At 40.8% G+C, this 19,177-nt stretch overlaps 1 protein-coding gene across 1 annotated transcript in view; it reads left to right on the top strand.

Annotated features, from left to right (window-relative positions):
- The window catches only part of LOC140718532 (uncharacterized), a 74,314-nt gene that overhangs the window by 10,581 nt on the left and 44,556 nt on the right, over positions 1–19,177 (top strand). Inside the window, exons 5-7 of the mRNA XM_073032495.1 lie at positions 3,255–3,397; positions 9,917–9,942; positions 17,961–18,063. Of these exons, the coding sequence (XP_072888596.1) occupies positions 3,255–3,397; positions 9,917–9,942; positions 17,961–18,063 (272 nt within the window). The remainder of the gene's footprint in view (positions 1–3,254; positions 3,398–9,916; positions 9,943–17,960; positions 18,064–19,177) is intronic.

Genomic DNA, 19,177 nt, shown 5'->3' with positions numbered 1-19,177 from the left:
GCATACAGTGAAGTGTGTTGATAGCAGCAAATGAAATCAGCGAGGATCGTATTGGGGTGTCTGCAAGTGCCACCACGTTTCCAGCACCAACATCGTATGTCTACAACTCACCAGCCCTAACTGTACCTCCGTGGAATATGGGAGGAAACCAAAGCACTCAAAGGAAACCCAAGCAATCACAGGGCATGCGTGCAACTCCTTACAGGCAGAAATGGGAATTATATCCCAATCTTACAGTTGGTGTTGTGCAAACCACTACTCGACCATGCTTGTATGTGTGTGTATGTATATATTGTATCTCCAGCAGTGTTCAGGGCTTCCTTCATCACGTTAGTAGCTTTCTCTTGAATCTTTGAGAAATATTGTCACATTGGTAAACAAAGATGAGGCAGATCAGAATGACAAGGAAATATTATCAAAATCTCAATGCCAAAGAGTTTACAATAAGGACTGAGTGGCCAGACATCAATAGGTTTCAATAGGTCCATTCAGGCTACATCCACACTACACCAGATAAATCCGTAACCGAAGCTTTTTCTCTTTGTTTTTACCCTCCATCCACACTAAAGCTGCGTTTTCGTCCCCCGAAACCGGAGATTTTCAGAAACACTCTCCAGGGTGTGTTATTTTGAAAACACCGCTTGGCCGGAGCAGTGTGGACGGGGTAACCAGAGAAATCTAAAAACACTGTCATGACGTGCCGGAACAGATGGTGATGGCAGCATCTTGAACGCAACCTAACAATTTCAGAACAGACAGCAGCGAGACTGAAGCCAGAAGAGTTAGAAATGTACTCACCAAATACTTTGACCCATAACTTACTGAGTAAACACGTATACTCACTTTGCCTTGTTTTCTGTTCTTGCTCGTATGAAGGTGGTTTACCTATTTATGCAAGTACTTCTCTGACAATAGATGTGTAACAGCCTAATGTAACATTATATGGAAATACAAGATAATACTGGTGCAGACATGTTTTATACATTTAACAAGGGGCTTTATTAATGCAATAGTCGTCCGTTTTTCAGTGTTCGTCGTCAGCCAGGCCATACTGTCTGGGAACTCCCTGTTAGTTGCCTCCATACGCTCTAGTATTTGTTTTCTTTCACTTTTAAGTCCTCCTGCGCGAGAGCCAACAGCTGTCCGTCGTTTAAGTTTTTCTAGTCTGTAACTGAACAAACGAGCACCAAGCCTTTCACGGCGAGATGCGACACCAAACACGTCACTTCTTTCAGTAGATGTGTCCTGCACATGTGCAATAGGAGGAGATTCACCGAAATATCAGTTTTAATGTGGACAGAGATATTTTTTAAAACACATAGCGTGGACACCTATAGTTTTTACATGAAACTGGCATTTTCAAAATTATCCGGTCTAGTGTGGGCGTGGCCTTAATATCAGAAAAATGTTTACAATATAAATCCTGAAATCTCCAACAGTGAGAAAGTGATAGCCATCTTCAAAGACGAGTGTTCTAATTTGGAGCAGGGTCTACATTGGCCACACAATACCAAATGCAACTTCATTGCAAGGATATTATTGGATAAAGTAGAAAAGAGCCATCTAGTGTTCTGACAACATCATCATTAAGCTTCATTCATTAGCCACCCCGGAATAATCACAGGAAGAACCGTCCCCATTAGTATGGCCAACTCCAGAAACCTCAGTGTTACTATCACCATAACTAAAACACCAGTAACTATTCTGTCTCCCATCTGCCCTGCTGTTACCTTTGCATGTAATGTGCCACTACTACTTGTGTACTTATATTAATTAGGAGCAGGAGTTAGATCCTTCAGCTCCTTAAAGTTATGCCATCATCAGTTAGGTGATCATAAGCAGATTCAATTTATTACTTCAAAGCTCCTTACTCACAATAATCATTCACCCTTTAGCTTATCAAAAGCCTGCCTTAAAGGAGAAGCTGTTTCCATTGGTATTTCAGGTATCAAAAGACTCTCAACCCTCCTAAAGAAAGCAATTTGCCTCCTCTTGTCTTGAGTAAATGTTCTGAGGCACTTAGTGATCACTTGATGAGGGACACCTGTACACCTGTTCATTAATGCAAATATTTAATCAGCCAATCAAGTGGCAGCGACTCACTGCATAAAAGTATGCAGACATGGTTAAGAGGTTCATTTGTTGTTTAGACCAAGCATCAGAATGGGGAAATACTGTGATCTAAGTGACTTACACTGTGGAATGATTGTTATGCCAGAAAGGGTGGTTTGAGTACCTCAAAAACTGCAAATCTCCTGGGATTTTCATGCACATCAGTCTTTATAGAGAATGGTGCGAGAAACAACATCCAGTGGTGTGGGTGAAAATGCCTTGTTAATGAGAGGCCAGAGGAGAACAGCCAGACTGGGTCAGGCTGACAGGAAGGTGACAGTAACACAAATGACCACACTTTACAGTAGTGATGTGCAGAGGAGCATCTCTGAACGGACAACAGGTTGAACTTTGAAGTGGATGGGCTACAGCCACAGAAGTATCTAATAAAGTGGCCACTGAGTGTATTTTTAATAATTACAATTTAAAATTTGGTATTCAAAGATGTTTAATGTACTTTTAAGAGCTCAGGGATTTATATTGACTATAATTCTTGTCCTCTGAAATGTAACTTGTGTTTTTGTGTCTGGTTGGAAAAGTCTGCTTGTTTTATGCATTTTCTTCTATAAATAAAAATAAAAACCTGTGTATCCTTTCTTGGGTAAGGAGAGCAAAAGTCTAGTCTCATCAAGGCCCTGTAGAATTATAATAAGATATATTTGCTTGATTGATGCATTATCAAGTTTTTTTTTGTCTCTCCTTAGATGCAACTGAACGATTTCTTTTTTCTCTTTTAAATTACCAGTCTGGTGAGCTGATGAATTTAAATTCCATGAAGAAGAGTCTGGAATTATTAAGAATCCCATTGTTAGCAATGCTAATGTTACCATGAAGTTATGACATGGGGAAAAACAATAATTCTTCTCTTTTCATGATGCTTATGTTCATAGGAAATGGAGTGGGAGGCAAGGATCTTAACATTATAGCAGGCAAAGGAACAAGTTGGAAAAAAGGAGAAATTGTAGTTTCAGAAAGCATACTGAATAAATAAAAGGGTATAAGTTCTAGGGATAAGGGGAAAAGAACAAGGTAGTGAAATTGACATATTTTTCTTTTGAAAGAAAAATTGTTGAACATTCTTGAGAGCTGAGCTGAGCATCTCAGTGATAATGATCTTTGACTCTGTTTTTCATTTTCCACAGGGATGAACAGATGGTCCAAATTCCAGCTGGGGTGGAAAAGCTCCATGTGATAGCCCCAACTCTACAGGATTTGCTTTTAACAATTTCTATTGTTGCCTATATTGCATACCAAGGAAACAGTAAAAATTACCGCTCATTTTCAGGTATGGGATTCCTTTCATATATTTCAGAAGGCCATTTGCTCGATTCGTATAATGATTTCAGTATGTTTGGTAAAATAAATCTATTTGTTAATGATGCTCCATGTCCATTTTGCTTCCACTTTGCTGGTATTCAGGTAGATTAAGTCCAAGTACTGTGTTTCAGCTTATAAGCTTTGTCCAATTTATTCAGATCCCAGAATTTGGGTTTGAGTCCAGTTCTAAGAACTTTTCCTCTCAATCATAGCAACATCGAAATTAATTCGCAATGAGAATCAATACTGGCCACAATGGAACTGCATTATGGTCGGCACAGTGACATTACAAGCACTGTAAATGTCTCACATCTCCAGGGTCCCTTGTTCCATTCTGACCACAAGGAAATGCTGTCTGTGGGAACTTTGCTTGTTCTCTCTGTGATCTCCTTTCCCTCTCATTGCTCCTGTTTCCTCCCACAACCATCATGAATATTACTCCTGGTGTAGAAGGTTGATGGGAGAAGCAGGGTGACAAAGAGAGGTTTAGTTTAGATATGAGTATAAGTTGTAGGGAAATTTAAAAAGTCTGTGGTGCAAAGGGTCTTGTGGGTCCTTCTGCAGGATTCTCCCAAGGGATAATTAGCAGGTTGAGCTCGTGCTGAGGAAGGCAAATGCAATGTTGGCATTCATTTCAGGACTAGAATATAAAAGCAAGGGTGTAACATTGTGCTTTGTAAAGCACTAGTGAGGCCTCACTTGGAGAATCGTGAGCAGTTTTGGGGCCCTTTATCGAAGAAAGGATGTGCTGACACTGGAGAGGGTTCAAAGGAGGTTCACAAAAATGATTCCGAATTGAAAGGCTTGTCATATGAAGAGTGTTTAGTGGCTCTGGGCCTGTACTCACTGGAATTCAGAAGAATGAGAGGTGACCTCATTGAAACCTATCGAACGTTGAAAGACCTTGATAGAGGGATGTGGAGAGGATGTTTTCTATGGTGGGGGAGTGTAAGACCAGAAGATATAGCCTCAGAAGAGAGGGGTGTCCTTTTAGAACGGAGATGAGGAAGATTTTATTTCTGGCTGAATGTGTGGTGGTGAATCTGGAATTTGTTGCCACAGACAGCTGTGGAGGTCGCGTCATTGGGTATATTTAAGGTAGAGGTTGATAGATTCTTGATTAGTCAGGGCATGAAGGAGTATGGTGAGAATGCAAGAGATTGGGGCTGAGAGGGAAAATGGATCAGCCATGATGAAATAATAGAGCAGACTCAATGGGCCAAATGGCCTAATTCTGCTCCTATATCTTATGGTCTTATGGAAGTGTGAAGTGCTTGAGGGAGTGATGTGGTTCAGAATGCTCTGAGCATTGGCAGAGATTCAATGGAGTGAGGTGACTACCTTCTGTAGAATGCTGGATTTCCATCTTTATTCATCCATTCTGATGGGACATACCAGGCAAATTCAGTATTTACTGCCCATCTAATTGTCCTTGAGGGAATGATAAGTAGGTTGTCAGAGCTCTTCAACCATCAGATGGTAATAAAGTCTGTTTTATTGTGACTGATGAAATTTGCTTGCTGCCACGAGATTATTGAATGAGGCAAAATGGAAGCAATCTTTTTCATTTGAAGTCCAAGTAAACTGTTTTCACAGTTGCATTTCATGCCTTTCCCTCAGATCTCAAGTAAAATTTTAACTTTTCTCCAAGAATCACAAGCTAGTCACAGGTCAGGAATAGAAAAGTTTTCTAGGATCACAAAGCAAATCCAATCATTATAATTATCTGAAATTATACAAAACTTGGGTACAGTTTGCTTTTAGTGGAACAGTGGACAGTGAAATGTTTCACTTTTGGACATGACCACCACAGTGACCTTTTTGGGTCCTGAGCTGATCAAGGTATTGTGTCAAGACAAGGCCAGCATGAAGGCCTCGTCTCAGAAAGTTGTCAAAAACCTGCCTGTTATTTTTACCACCTGAATGAGCTTAACTACCTGTTTTGGAGGATTGACAAATAGTCTCTGTCAGCTACTTCATAATGGCCTAATCAATAAACGGGTATGACCGTAAGACATGAGCAGAATTCCATTATGTTGATTTATTATCCCTCTCAACCCCATTCTCCTGCCTTCTCTCCATAACCTCTGACAGCTTTACTGATTAAGAACCCGTCAATCTCTGCTTTAAATATACCCAATGACATAGCTGCCTATGTCAATGAATTCCACAGATTCATCACCCTCAGGCTAAGGCAGAGATTCCCAACCTTTTCTGTGGACTAATACCGTTATCTGAGGGGCTATGGACTTTTTTTTTTATTAAGTGTGATTAATATTATTAATTTTATTAAGGTTGGGAACCCCTGGGCTAAAGAAATCCTTCCTCATCTCTGTTTTAAATGGACATCCTATTCTGAGGCTGTGCCCTCTAGTCTTAATTACTCCACTCAAGGAAACATCCTGTACATGTCCACTCTTTCTATAGGTTTCAATGAGATTTTCACCCCCCACCCCCCATTCTTTTAAATTCCAGCAATTTCAGGCCCAGAGCCACAAAATACCCCTTATGTGTTAACCCTGTCTTTCCCAGGATCATTGTGAACCTCCTCTGGACAAAGCAAATCCCAACCAATTTCTCCCTGATTAGGTAATGTAAATATCATTCTCTCCTTAGCACTGACCTTACTCAAGTGGTCACAATATGCTTTCAAGTGACTTTCTGTTACTTGGACCATGCAACAGTGGCCATATACTTGTCAGAGGAAGTGCAGTGGGGATTCACTGGACTGATTCCTGGGACAGGGAGAGTTTGCCATGAGAAGAGGTTGAGTAAACAAGATGCTGTCATTGAATTATACCAAATTCTTAAGAGGTTTTGACAGAGTCTTTGTGGGTGCAGGTACACTGCTTCAGCAGGAATCTCGAAGCAAGTGTGCCTCTATCTCATAATAAGGAATGGGCCATTTGAGATTGAAAGGAGGCAAAGTTCTTCACTCAAGGCATGGTGAACCTTTGGCATTCTCTACTCTGGAGGACTGTGGGAGCTCAGCCACAGAGTTATTCAAAAGAGAAAGCAGCAGATTTCTGGATTTTCCAGGAATCATGGGATGTGTTCTGGATGATGTCATCCCTGTCGATGGGCCAGAGAACCTACTCCTAGTCTCATGCTTATATTTTTTACCCAGATATTTAGGTAATGTTTTTGTGTAATGAATACCTTGATCTTTATGACCATATTTCTAAATAATCTTTAATTCAAAACCTAACTTCTGGCATTTAAATTAGCATAATAATTAAATAGTTTTGTCATGAAGCTGCTTTTATCATTTGATTCATTTTTTTGGTGGGGTTATCTAAATTTCCATTAGATACTGCTTTACTGTTACTAGAAAGAATACCACAAGTTAAAAGGAGAAATAAAGTTTAAAGTCCATTAAAGTTTAATGCACAACTTGTTTATGCCCCCTAAGTTTAAGTGTCCATAAAATAGAACTTGAAAGTTTGCATATCCTTAAATTTACAAACAGTTAATTAAGAATGGCATTTTGAATGTGGAGAAATTGTTTATTGAAATTACCTTGGCCAGAGTCTGACTGTGGCAAAGCAGGATCAGTGTTCTACTCAATTCTCTAACTTTAGTTCTCCATTGGGAGAAATAAAATAAAGTTTATTCACGAGCGTTAAGAACAGTCAGAAACACAATGCCAGAGCAGATAAGTAGATACCAACACAGACAATTGTACATTTCAGTGTTGTGTAAATAAATATCCACAGAACAAGAATCTGAGAAAAACCTAAGAAGTACTTACTCAGGTAATAAGGAGTGAATTGTGACAGTTGATGCTGTTGATAAACATCTGTATTGGTTCAGGACCAAGAACATGGAGCATTACAGATGTTGTTGCATGAATGAAGTCATCAGAGAAATGTACTGGTAGATACAAAGCAGCTTCGTTACTCGGCAAGACAAAGCACAGCAGGCATCGTACAGAGACGCTTTCAGTGGAAAGATCTGCTGGCCTAATGTGGGGCTCAATATTTTATGTGCTAAGCATCTAAGGACAGCTCCATATTATAATGTATGGATAATGCTTTCTTTGAAGCTCACATAAACTTCACACCTACTAATTCCCAAAATCGTTCTAACAATATGTATTCAGATAAATGTGACCCTGAACCGTCTCTGTTTATCAGACTTCAAACCGAAGTACAGCTGCAAAAGTTTGGTCATGTACTCAGCAGGTGGAGATAAAGCAGTTCTCACCTTTGCTTTGGAAATAATCATTGAGATCCTTGAGAGAACCAGCTTCTGTTATTGCAGACCTTACCGGACCCTTGAAGGCTGAGCTCTATGACCAGATCAAGAAAGGTCATGACACAGTGGGCTAAAGTTATGACGGTGATGCAAGAAATTCAGAATCCCACTGATAAACTGGAGAATCCGAGTATAGTTCTTCACTTCAGTAAACTGCATCCGATATAGAGAGCCACCAAAGAGCCTAAGTTGAGGGCTGCAAGTCAGCTGGCAAGAAAAATGTACAGGAATGTCTGTTTGAATAGCAGACTTGAGCCAATATGCTCAGGCACCATTCCGTTCTTTACTACACTGGCAAGCCATACTGACTAACTGATTCCTTTTACCAGTCAAGATGATGGGACAACCAGTGATGGCAGTATGATCAGTTGTGATCAAATGATAACATTTAAATTCTGTTGCATTTAAATGCATAGAAAAATGGACAGAATTCATGCACCATTTTTGCTGCTGATTGGCAGGTGAGAATTCAATAATGCTGACTCAATTTTAAATCCTGTTGGAAACAACGTTATTGTTATATGTTACCATTAATTTCCAGGGACCTAGAATATAAAAGCAAGGTTGTAAAGCTGAGGCCTTATAAGGCATTGGTCAGACGGCATTTGGAATATTGTGAGCAGTTTGGGATGTGCTGACGTTGGAGAGAATCCAGAGGAGGTTCATGAGAATAATTGTGGGAATGAGAGGGTTAACATGACCGTTGATGTCTCTAGGCCTGTACTCGCTGAGAGTTTAGAAGAATGGTAGAGCAGACTCCATGGGCCGAATGATCTAATTCTGCTCCTAGGTCTTATGGTCTTATTTAAGTAAAAAGAATAAAATTCTGGAATTATTGAACATCTGAGGAAAGGGAAACAAACCAATGTTCTCATCAGAACAATTTATGCAGAAAAATAAAAATGTGTAGTAAAAATTGAAGTTTTATTTAATATAAATAAATTGGAGCATCTTGTGTCTATAGAATCTAACGTGTGCACACACACTGATAACAGGGAAATTCCCCATTAACCACAACTAATTACCTATGATATTATGAATAGAATTGTAGTTGTAAATTTACTGTTGCCCCTGCATGTTTCAGTCACATTGATATAATCTGCAGTGTGAATTTAAGTTTACCCATATCATAAGAAAACTGAATACGTAGGTAGTTACAGGGGAAATTCACATGAGTGTTCTGTTCCCTACTGCTGTCCCAAGCAGATAAGAACACCCAGCAGAAGACTTTCTGATCTTGGGTACACATCTTGGATGTGGAATTACAACAGTTAGATCAGGAATATCTAAATGGGTGGGAAACTTGAGCAAAAATAATAACTCAACAAGTTGAGTAACAACTGTAGATGCAAAGGAAACTCGGGTTGCAACTGGGATCTCAACGTGACCATTTTAGAGAGTGTGCAGGTGGACTACTAAACAGTCAGCTGTCTACACTTGGTTTTGCCAGTGTGGAGGAGCCATGTTACAAGTTTTGAATGCAACAGACCAGGATGGAAGAATTGCACATGTATCCCTACTGCATTTGGATGACAGGAGAAGGGAAGTATAGGGACAAGTGTTGCACCTCCTATTGTTGCAGGGGATGGGAAAGGGTGGGCTTTAGAAGGGAAAGATGGATTGGGGCATCACAGGGAGAATGGTTCCTGCGGAGAACAGAAAGTTGGGGAAAGGTGATGATGTTTTTGGTTGTGGGATCCTGTGGAGCTGGTTGAAGTGCCAAAATTGATTTGCTGAATGTGGTGGGAAGCTCTTGTTTTGTCTGCAGAAAGCTTGGAAGATGGGTGGGGGAAGAGAATGGGAATGTGAGATCAGACATATAGGAAATGCATGCATGGGCTCCATCATCCACAGCAGGGTGAAGCTGTGCTTCCTAAGGGAGGGGGACTCTTCCAAAGACTTGCAGTGGAGACCCTCGGCTTGAGAGCAGATGTTGTGGAGACAGAGAAATTGAGGGAAGGATATAGTGTCCTTATAGGAGACAGGATGAGAAGGGGGTTTATTCAAAGGGAAGGAAACTTGCTGCTTGTATTTCCATGGTGGTGCACTTTATTTGAAGACATCAGAAATCAAAATGAAATTCAGTGGATTGGGGCTGGGAAGAGTTGGAAAGTAGCAAAGATAAACCCTGAGAGACTAATATTGTAGGCCTTCTGAGATTGTTCTTATTAGGATTTTAAATGTTTGATCTTTTTAAGTAATTGTAGAAATATATTTACATTTTTTTCAGCTATAAAATATGAAGAGTTCATAAAGGTAAGATTACATTATATTGCTTCATTTTATTATGAGAGAAAATGACATTTCAGGTAATCTAAGTTCAAAGTGTTTATTATCAAAGTACACATGTCGTCATATACAACCGTGAGATTTGTTTTCTTGCGGGCATCCACAGCAAATCCAGGAAGCAAAAGAGAATCCCTGAAAGATCGCACACAACAGGACTGTCAATTAACCAGTGTGCAAGAGACAACAAACTGCAAAATAATAATTAGTAAGCGATAAATACTGAGAACATGAGATGAAGAGTACTTGCTTGTCAAAATACTGCGGTCCTTGCCATTTACTTACTCTGTTGGTGTTTATGCCTTTCTTGTTAGTGAAAGGGTCAAGTTTGGCAAATATACAACTAACTGGTCATGAGAAGCATCTTTTGAGTTGATGATGGTCAGGATGTTCAGTGTAATGTTTTATGCACAGGTTAGACCAACGCTGTTCTCTTCACGGGTGAGATTCAGATTTATTTATCACATGTACATCGAAATATACAGTGAAATGCGTCATTTGCATTAACAACCAGCATTCTGGCACCAACATAGTATACCCACTATGCTGGGCAGAACAACACAGAACACGACAAGCAGCAAATCAACCAAACAACAAATAAGTCCCTTTCCACTCCTACCGACACATGACAGACCTCCGACTTCAGGACAGGCCTCTTGGCCTCCTGGCTTAGAATTACAATTATTGCCATATTTCACTGCAAATAATCCTGACAGCAATACTCCAGTGTCATCTCTATCTTCTGGCCTAGTACTTTGCAATTTTAAAATAATTATAGTTCTCTGGTAGATTTTGGCCCCAACCAATGTGCACATCAGTTAGACAAGATATATGGTTGCACTACAGTAAAAGGATTAACTTGGCAGTGTTGGTGCAGAAGCTACCTGCCTAGAAATTCCATGGTGCTGTGCTTGTATTATTTAAGTGATACGAGATCGAATTTTGTCATAAATTGAATCGTAAGAGGACCGCAACATAGCCAGAAGGAGGATGACATGCTGTATCTTGAGCTGGTGTTGGGCATCTTTGGAGAAATGTAGGAGGTTGCAAACTGGGAAGTTAATGTGGGAGTATTGCAAAGTGCAGGATCACCCTCGCAGACTGAATGGAGGTTTCTCAAGCTCAGATGATTCATGCTGAGAACAGGTTTTGAAGTCCACAAAACTGGAAACACTGCAGGTGAACGACCTCACCTGGAAAAATTGATATTCTTCTGGGATAAAGGGAAGGAAAGAGGTAAAAGGATGGTGGATAAGCAAAACGATAATGGTGTACGCCCTTTCGGTTGCATGGGATAGTATTGTCAGAAGTTGACTGGTGAGTGGAGATGGGAGAATCTTCCAGGGAGTCATGGAGTTCGTTCCAATTAAGTCAAACCGCTCAGTTTTGTTTTTGGTAATGCATTCAGTTTTTAATACTTTGTAAGTGGTAAATGTGTGCAGCCTTGTAATAGTTAGCAAAGAGTGAAGCTTTGGAGACGACTGTTCTCCAGAAGTTGACAATCTGGTGCAAGTCAACCCATCTTCTTAGCTTAATAGGGGCTGGTGCATCTTGTCTTTTATGCAACTTAGCAACCCCTGGCAAGCAAGCAACCAAGACATTTGACAAAATTGTAACAATTTTACAAAATCACTTGAGCCATAAACCCCTGGTAACAGCTGAGAAATTTAGATAGTTCAGAAGGAACCGGTCAAAGTAAGCAAGCATTTCTGAACACATTGCAGAACTACGCCAACTTTTATCAGTACAGTGATTTCAGAGATGGGATTTCTGATGCATTAAGGGACAGGCTTGTATGTGGCATGCATAGTCAAAACACCCAAAAGAGGCTACGGTCAGAAAAAGACCTAACCTTAGAACGGGCACTGACCATTGCAGTATCAATAGAGACTGCAGCAAAGGATGCAGCAGAACTACAGGAAAAGAGGTTTGAATGTGAAATGCACAAAATGTCCCTGAATAGTGCAAAAAGCTAAAAATGTTGTCAATGTGGCACACCCTCCCAAGATGCAAGTGACTGTTGGCTTAAAGAAAAAGTTTGCAGAAATGGTCAGGGACAAGGTCACATAGTGAGAGTGTGCAAGGCAGACAAAAAGCACAACAGAGTGAAAAGTCTCACACACAAAACTAAGGAAAAGCATAAAATGACTGAATGTAAAACAGTATCAGACAGCACAGGCTCTGACAAAGGTGAGCTTTCATGCCCGGAACTGCATAGTATTACTGAAGCAGATAACAAAATCATATGGATCACTATAGATATGTCTGGTGTAAAACTGAAAATGGAACTGGAGACAGGGTCAGCTTTGTCTGTAATTTAAAGGGCTGACAACAAAAGACTTGTGTTTTCTAAGCTACCATTAGAGAAGATTTAAATGATGCTAAAGACCTACACAGGCAAAAAAGTTTCCCCCAAAGGCAAACTGGAAGTGAATGTGATGTATGGAGGCCATACACGGCAGTTAGAGCTTTGTGTGTTGAAAAGTGGAGGGCCTACACACTTTAGAAATGAATGATTGAGAAAAATCCAACTAGACTGGCACTCAGTCAAAGTTCTCAATATCTCATCAACAGGCAACTACAGCCCAGACGATAACACTAACCAGAGACTGTCACAGCTGATTAATGCACCGGGGGGGGGGGGGGGGCTACTGCACAGGACTGAAAGAAGCTGCAGAGGATTATAAACTTAGTTGGCTCCATCTTGGGTACTAGCCTACAATGTACCCAGGACATCTTCAAGGAGTGGTGTCTCAGAAAGGCAACGTCCATTGTTAAGGACCTCCAGCGCCCAGGGCATGCCCATTTCTCACTGTTGCCATCGGGTAGGAGGTACAGAAGCCTGAAGGCACACACTCAGCGATTCAGGAACAGCTTCTTCCCCTCTCCTATCTGATTATTAAATGGACATTGAACCCATGGACACTACCTCACATTTTTTAATACATAGCATTTCTGTTTTTTACACAATTTTTAATCTATTCAATATACGTATATTGTAATTGATTTACTTATTATTTTATTTTGTTTTTTTCTTTTATATTATGTATTGCGTTGTATTGCTGCTGCTAAATTAACAAATTTCACGTCACACTGGTGATAATAAACCTGATGCTAATGAGAAAATGTTTGAGAAGGACATTGGTAAACTCAAAGGCACGAAGGCCAGAAATGAAATGGATGAAGCTGCAACACCAAGATTCCATAAAGCATGTCCAGTGCCTTGTACACTACGTCCTAAAGTGGATGCTGAACTTCAGAGCTTGGAGGCTTCTGGAATTTTCTCCATGTTTGAGTGGAGTGATTGGGCCCATTGTCCCAGTGATGAGGAAAGGGAAGGCTGGAGCAGTTCACATACATGGGGATTTCAAAGTGAGCATCAGCCCGGTGCTGTGTATTGCGCTGTCCTCTACCATGAATAGAAAACATTTTTGCATCTTTGGCAGACGGGGAGAGGTTTTCAAAGATTGACTTGTCATAAGCCTATCTGCAAATGGAGATTGCGGAGTCAAGCAAGAATTCCCTCGCGATCAACACTCAGAAGGGACTTTTCCAGTATAATCGTCTCGTCTTTGACGTCACATCAGCTCCAGCAATTTGGCAAAGTGCAATGGATCAAGTGCTCCACGATATCCCAGGAACACAGTGTTACCTTGATGACATTATTGTAACTGGCAGAAGTAATGAAGAGCACCTCCAGAAATTTGGTAAAGCACATACCAGACTGAGTGAGTATGGCCTGCACGCAAAAAGAGAGAAATGTGAGTTTATCCAAGAATGAAATCGCATATTGTGGACATGTCATTGACAAGCATGGCTTACATAAGTCACAAAACAAGACTGAGGCAGTGCTACAGGCCAAACCAGAATATGTGTTACACCTCAGGTCGTACTCTGACCTTGTAAACTACTATAACCAGTTTTTCCCAAACATTGCTACAGTGCTACATCCAATTGAACACACTTTTGCAAACAAGGCCAAAGTGGGAATGGTCAGACAGATGTGAAAGAGCGTTCAAAGAAACAAAGAGACTGCTTACATCAGATGAACTGCTCACCCATTATGACTCATCACTGCCCATCAGACTGGCGTGCAATGCATCCCCTTATGGCATTGGGGCATTTTGTCACACTCTATGAAAGATGGATCTGAACGTCTGATTGTGTTTGCTTCAAGATCACTGACAAGTGCAGAATGCAAATATGCACAGATCAAGCAAGAAGCCCTTAATCTAGTATGGGGAATAAGAAGTTCCATCACTACCTCTACAGTCAAAAGTTTACTCTAGTGACAGATCACCATGTTCTTGTGTCTGTTTTCAATCCCAGGAAGGGAATTCGAGTGATGTCTGCTACCTGGTTACAACGTTGGGCATTGTTCCTAGGAGCCCACTCTTATGACGTAGAGTTCAAGGTTACCAAACAACACAGCAACACTGTCGGCTTGTCGTGTCTTCCACTGTTGGCAGCTGAAGAAGGAAAGTCTTCATACTGTGATTCAGCAGAAGTGTTCCACACCGCATTGGTAACAAATATAAAGAAAAACAAGGAATGACCCAACATTGTCTATGACATCAGCATGCAAGGATGGCCAGCTCATGGTAACCCAATGTTTCCAGAGTTCTCAGTGAGACGAGACCAACTATCAGTACATCAAGGATGCTGATTTGTAGATCTTGTGCGGTTCCTTCCAAACTGCGTACCAGAGTGTTAGAGAATCTGCATGAAGAACACCTGGGTACAGTCAAGATGAAGACTGTGGCATGGAGCAATGTGTGGTGGCTGGGAATAGATTGAAGACTTGGTCCAAAGCTGTTCAGGATGCCAAAATGTTCAAAATGCACCCCCACAGGCACCGTTACACCCATGAGAATGACTGTCCTCACCGTGGCAAAGTGTACATACTGACTTTGCTGGGCCATTCATGGACTCCATGTCCGATTACTGTGGATGCTCATTTGAAGTGGCCGGAGCTCGTACCAATGAAGTTAATCAGCTAAGAAAGGACTACTTCCACTCTGAGGACTATCTTCACCAGAACTAGCTTACCTGAAAAAATTGTGAGTGACAACAGACCATGATACAGGTCAGAATTCAGATGATTCATGAAGAAAAAGAACATCAAACATTTCAAATCAGCTCCTCACCACCCAGCAATGAATGGGTTAGCTGAAAGATTTATCCAAACGTTCAAGAAGTCCATTAAAGCGATGGACAAGAAGGACATTTCTCTACAGCACAAGGTGGACAACTTCCTTTTTGTGTATTGGACCTCTGGCCTTGTAATGACAAATTAAACACCTGCAATACTGTTCATGAGCAGGAATCTGAGATCTCGCATAGACCTGAAACCAGACCTCTGGAGGGAAATGCAGAATAAACAGTTCAGTCAGTTGCTGAGAGAATCAGAAAGGAGCTTCGAGATTGGACAGGAAGTCCTCGCGTGTGATTACCAAGAGAACAGGTGGTCAACCAGTATGATAGCTACAGGAACTGGACCACTGATGTACACAGTGGATGTTGGAGATCAGACATGAAGATGTGGACCAGATAGTGGGTGCTCAACTGAAGAACACACCTGAGTCGATTGCATCCAGCAAGACGGACACATTACAGACACTGGACTTGCCTCTCAGTGATGATCATGACACTGACAGCAATGTGACACTGGCAACCGAGAATGTTGTCTTTGACAAAACACCTGCCAGACCTGATGTCACTCCACAGGTCCAGAGGAGCTATCCTGAAAGAAACAGCCTGAAGACACTCAATATTTTAGGGTGAACTTCCCCTTCACCAATAGATGAACTGACCTATGAACAGTACCTCACTATCTTTGCTCACTTTTTTGTACTATTTAATTTACTTTTCAAAATGAATTTTTAGTGTAAATTGTAGTTTTCTACGTACATGTAGTGCTGATGGAAAACAACAAATTTCAGGACATGTAGTACTGTGCAAAAGCCTTAGGCACATATGTACTGTATAGCTAGGTGCTTAAGACTTTTGCACAGTACTGAGTCATTTTATGTATTGCACTGTACAGCTGCTGCAAAAAAACAAATTTCACGACTCGTGATAAATCTGGTTCTGAAAGTGGGAAGTGGGCAGGGAGAAGGTAATCATGGTTGGGAAAGGGGGAAGGGAGAGGGGGCAGTGGAGAGCACCAGAGAGACATTCTGTAATGATTAATAAACCAAATTGAGAATCAGATAACCTCGCCTGGTATCTCAGGACTGAGTATGTCTGCACCCACACCGCCACCTGCCCCTGGCACTCCTTCTCTGTTACCTCTCTCGTGACGCTCCTCCCTCGCCATTCTGAACTTCCTTTGCTCCCACCAGATTTACAATCTTGCACTCCGCTTCATGGTGACAAATACAGCACTGAGCAAAAGTCTTAGGCACCCTGGCTATACGTGTGCTTAAGATTTTTGCACAGTATTGAATGTCATGATATTAAACTTGATACTAATTCTGATAAACTTTAATCAATGAACATGCAAATCAATCACTTAGTTTTTCTCATCAAAGCTACCAACAAGGAAACATCATCTGCCACAATGCAACTGGATAAACTGGTCAAACTTTTTGTTGTATTTCAGAAGTCATGATTTTTTTTAGTGGCTAGTGTTGGTATCAGGAAGTGATTTAAAATAAGTTTTTAAAAAGTCAGGTCACTTTGGTACTGGAAGTCTGTCAAATGGTGGAAGTTAACAAATGTAACAATAGATGCCGGTGATATTAAACCTGGTTCTGATTCTGAAATGCCCTTCATCTGCCAGCTCGTACTCTGTACCCATTCCACCCCCCACTTTATTAATACGGTTTCTTCCCTCTTTCTTTCAAGCCTTGATGGTGAAGGGTCTTGGTTAGAAACATCAACTATTTATTCCCCTTTCTAGAAACATGGAAAACGGACAGCACAATACAGGCCCTTTGGCCCACAAAGCTGTGCCGAACATGTCCTTACCTCAGAAATTACCTGGGGCCCTCTATTTTTCTGAGCTCCATATACCTGTCCAGGGGTCTCTTAAAAGACCCTATTGTATCCACCTCCACAACTATCGCCAGCAGCCCATTCCACACCCTCACCAATTGCTGCGTTTTTAAAAAAAAAACTTACCCCTGACATCTTCTCTGTACCTACTTCCAAGCACCTTAAAACTGTGTCCTCTCGTGCTAGCCATTTCAGCTCTGGGAAAGCCTCTGACTATCCACATGATCGATGCCTCTCATCAGCTTATACACCTCTATCAGGTCACCTCTCATCCCCCGTTGCTCCAAGGAAAAAAGGCCGAGTTCACTCAACTTATTCTCATAAGGCATGCTCCTCAATGCAGACAACATCCTTTATAGTTGCTCAGTTCCTCCAGCATTTTATGTGCTTTGTTCAAGATTTCCAGCATCTGCAGAATTTCTTATGTTTATGCTAGAAATAATAAGCTGGATGGGACACATTATTTAAACACTGATGAAACAGTAAAATTAGAGTAGTAAGGGAGCATTGGTGGCGAGTCAGCATCTCTCCACAGATGTCGCCTGACCAGCTGAGTATTCCCAGCCTCTTTTTAGTGAAGTTTCAAGTATCTTTTATGCTTTGCTTGTCAACCAGAAACATTTACCAAAAACACAGCCTGACTACCTGAGAATTTTTATCATTTTCGGTCTTTAATTCAAATAAAAATGACTTCCAAATCTCTTGGAGTAACTGTGCACTTACAATTTTATGCTTTGCATTAAACCGTAGTTTGCAATATAATTTCTATAATTGCCCCGGACCCTGTTGAAAACCTGACAGTAACGATGCTGATTAATCTATATAAAAGAGAACTATTTCTTTATTAATAGTCATGAAACAGTAGAGCTTTATAATTGCACTGTCGAGTGAAATGGAAGATTTTTATTAAATCTGCAGTGGTACTTCTGTTTTAAAAAAAATAATTTTTTTCAGTTGTAGTAATCCCTATATTTAATGTTTAATTACAGATTATTCTCCTTCTATTCCTGATTTCCCATATTCCAGTGACAACTGCTTGTGGCCCATGGGAGTATGAAAATAATGGTGTCTGTTGTTCATTGTGTTCTCCAGGTAAGTGATGGCCAGTACTTTATACAATAATTATCTCAATGCCAACAGAATGCTTTTCATTAGCTTTCAAAAGTGGTGCAGCTATATTTTTACTAAAAAAAAATGCCAGAAATTGATTTTAGTAAGGCTTTGACAAGTTCACTGAAGGGAGGTTCATCCAGAGATAACAATTCCACGGGATCTATGGTGAATTGGCTGTTTGGATTCAGAACTGGCCTGCCCATGGAGACAGGGTAGTAGTCAGTGGGACTTATTCTGGCTGGAGGTTTCTGATTAGTGGTGTTCTGCAGGGATCTGTACTTGGAACCCCTGCTGTTTGTGATACATATAAATGACCTACAGTGGCATGCAAAGGTTAGGCACCCCTGGTCAAAATTTCTGTTACTGTGAATAGCTAAGCGAGTAAAAGATGACCTGATTTCCAAAAGGCATGAAGTTAAAGATGACACATTTCTTTAATATTTTAAGCAAGATTTCTTTTTTATTTCCATCATTTACAGTTTCAAAATAACAAAAAAGGAAAAGGGCACGAAGCAAAAGTTTGGGCACCCTGCATGATCAGTACTTAGTAATACCCCCTTTGGCAAGTATCACAGCTTGTAAACGCTTTCTGTAGCCCGCTATGAGTCTTTCAATTCTTGTTTAGGGGATTGTCGCCCATTCTTCCTTGCAAAAGGTTTCTAGTTCTGTGAGATTCTTGGACCGTCTTCCATGCACTGCTCTTTTGAGATCTAAACACAGATTTTCGATGATGTTTAGGTCAGGGGACTGTGAGGGCTATGGCAAAACCTTCAGCATGCACCTCTTGAGGTAGTCCATTGTGGATTTTCAGGTGTGTTTAGGATCATTATCCTGTTGTAGAAGCCATCCATTTTTCATTTTCAGCTTTTTTTTTTACAGATGGTGTGATGTTTGCTTCCAGAATTTGCTGGTATTTACCGTAGATTCCGGACTACAGAGCGCACCTGATTAAAAGCCGCTGGCTCTAATTTTAGAAATAAAATCAATTTTTTAATTGTAAAGGCCGCATCGGATTTTAGGCCGCACCGGATTTTCGGCCGCAGGTGTCCCACGTTGTAATATGAGATATTTACACAGAAAGATATTACACGTG

This window comes from Hemitrygon akajei, chromosome 29, assembly GCF_048418815.1.
Source record: "Hemitrygon akajei chromosome 29, sHemAka1.3, whole genome shotgun sequence".
NCBI classification, from domain to species: Eukaryota; Metazoa; Chordata; class Chondrichthyes; order Myliobatiformes; family Dasyatidae; genus Hemitrygon; species Hemitrygon akajei.
The sequence above is the reverse complement of the archived record's forward strand: the minus strand, read 5'-3'. Positions and strand labels throughout refer to the sequence as shown.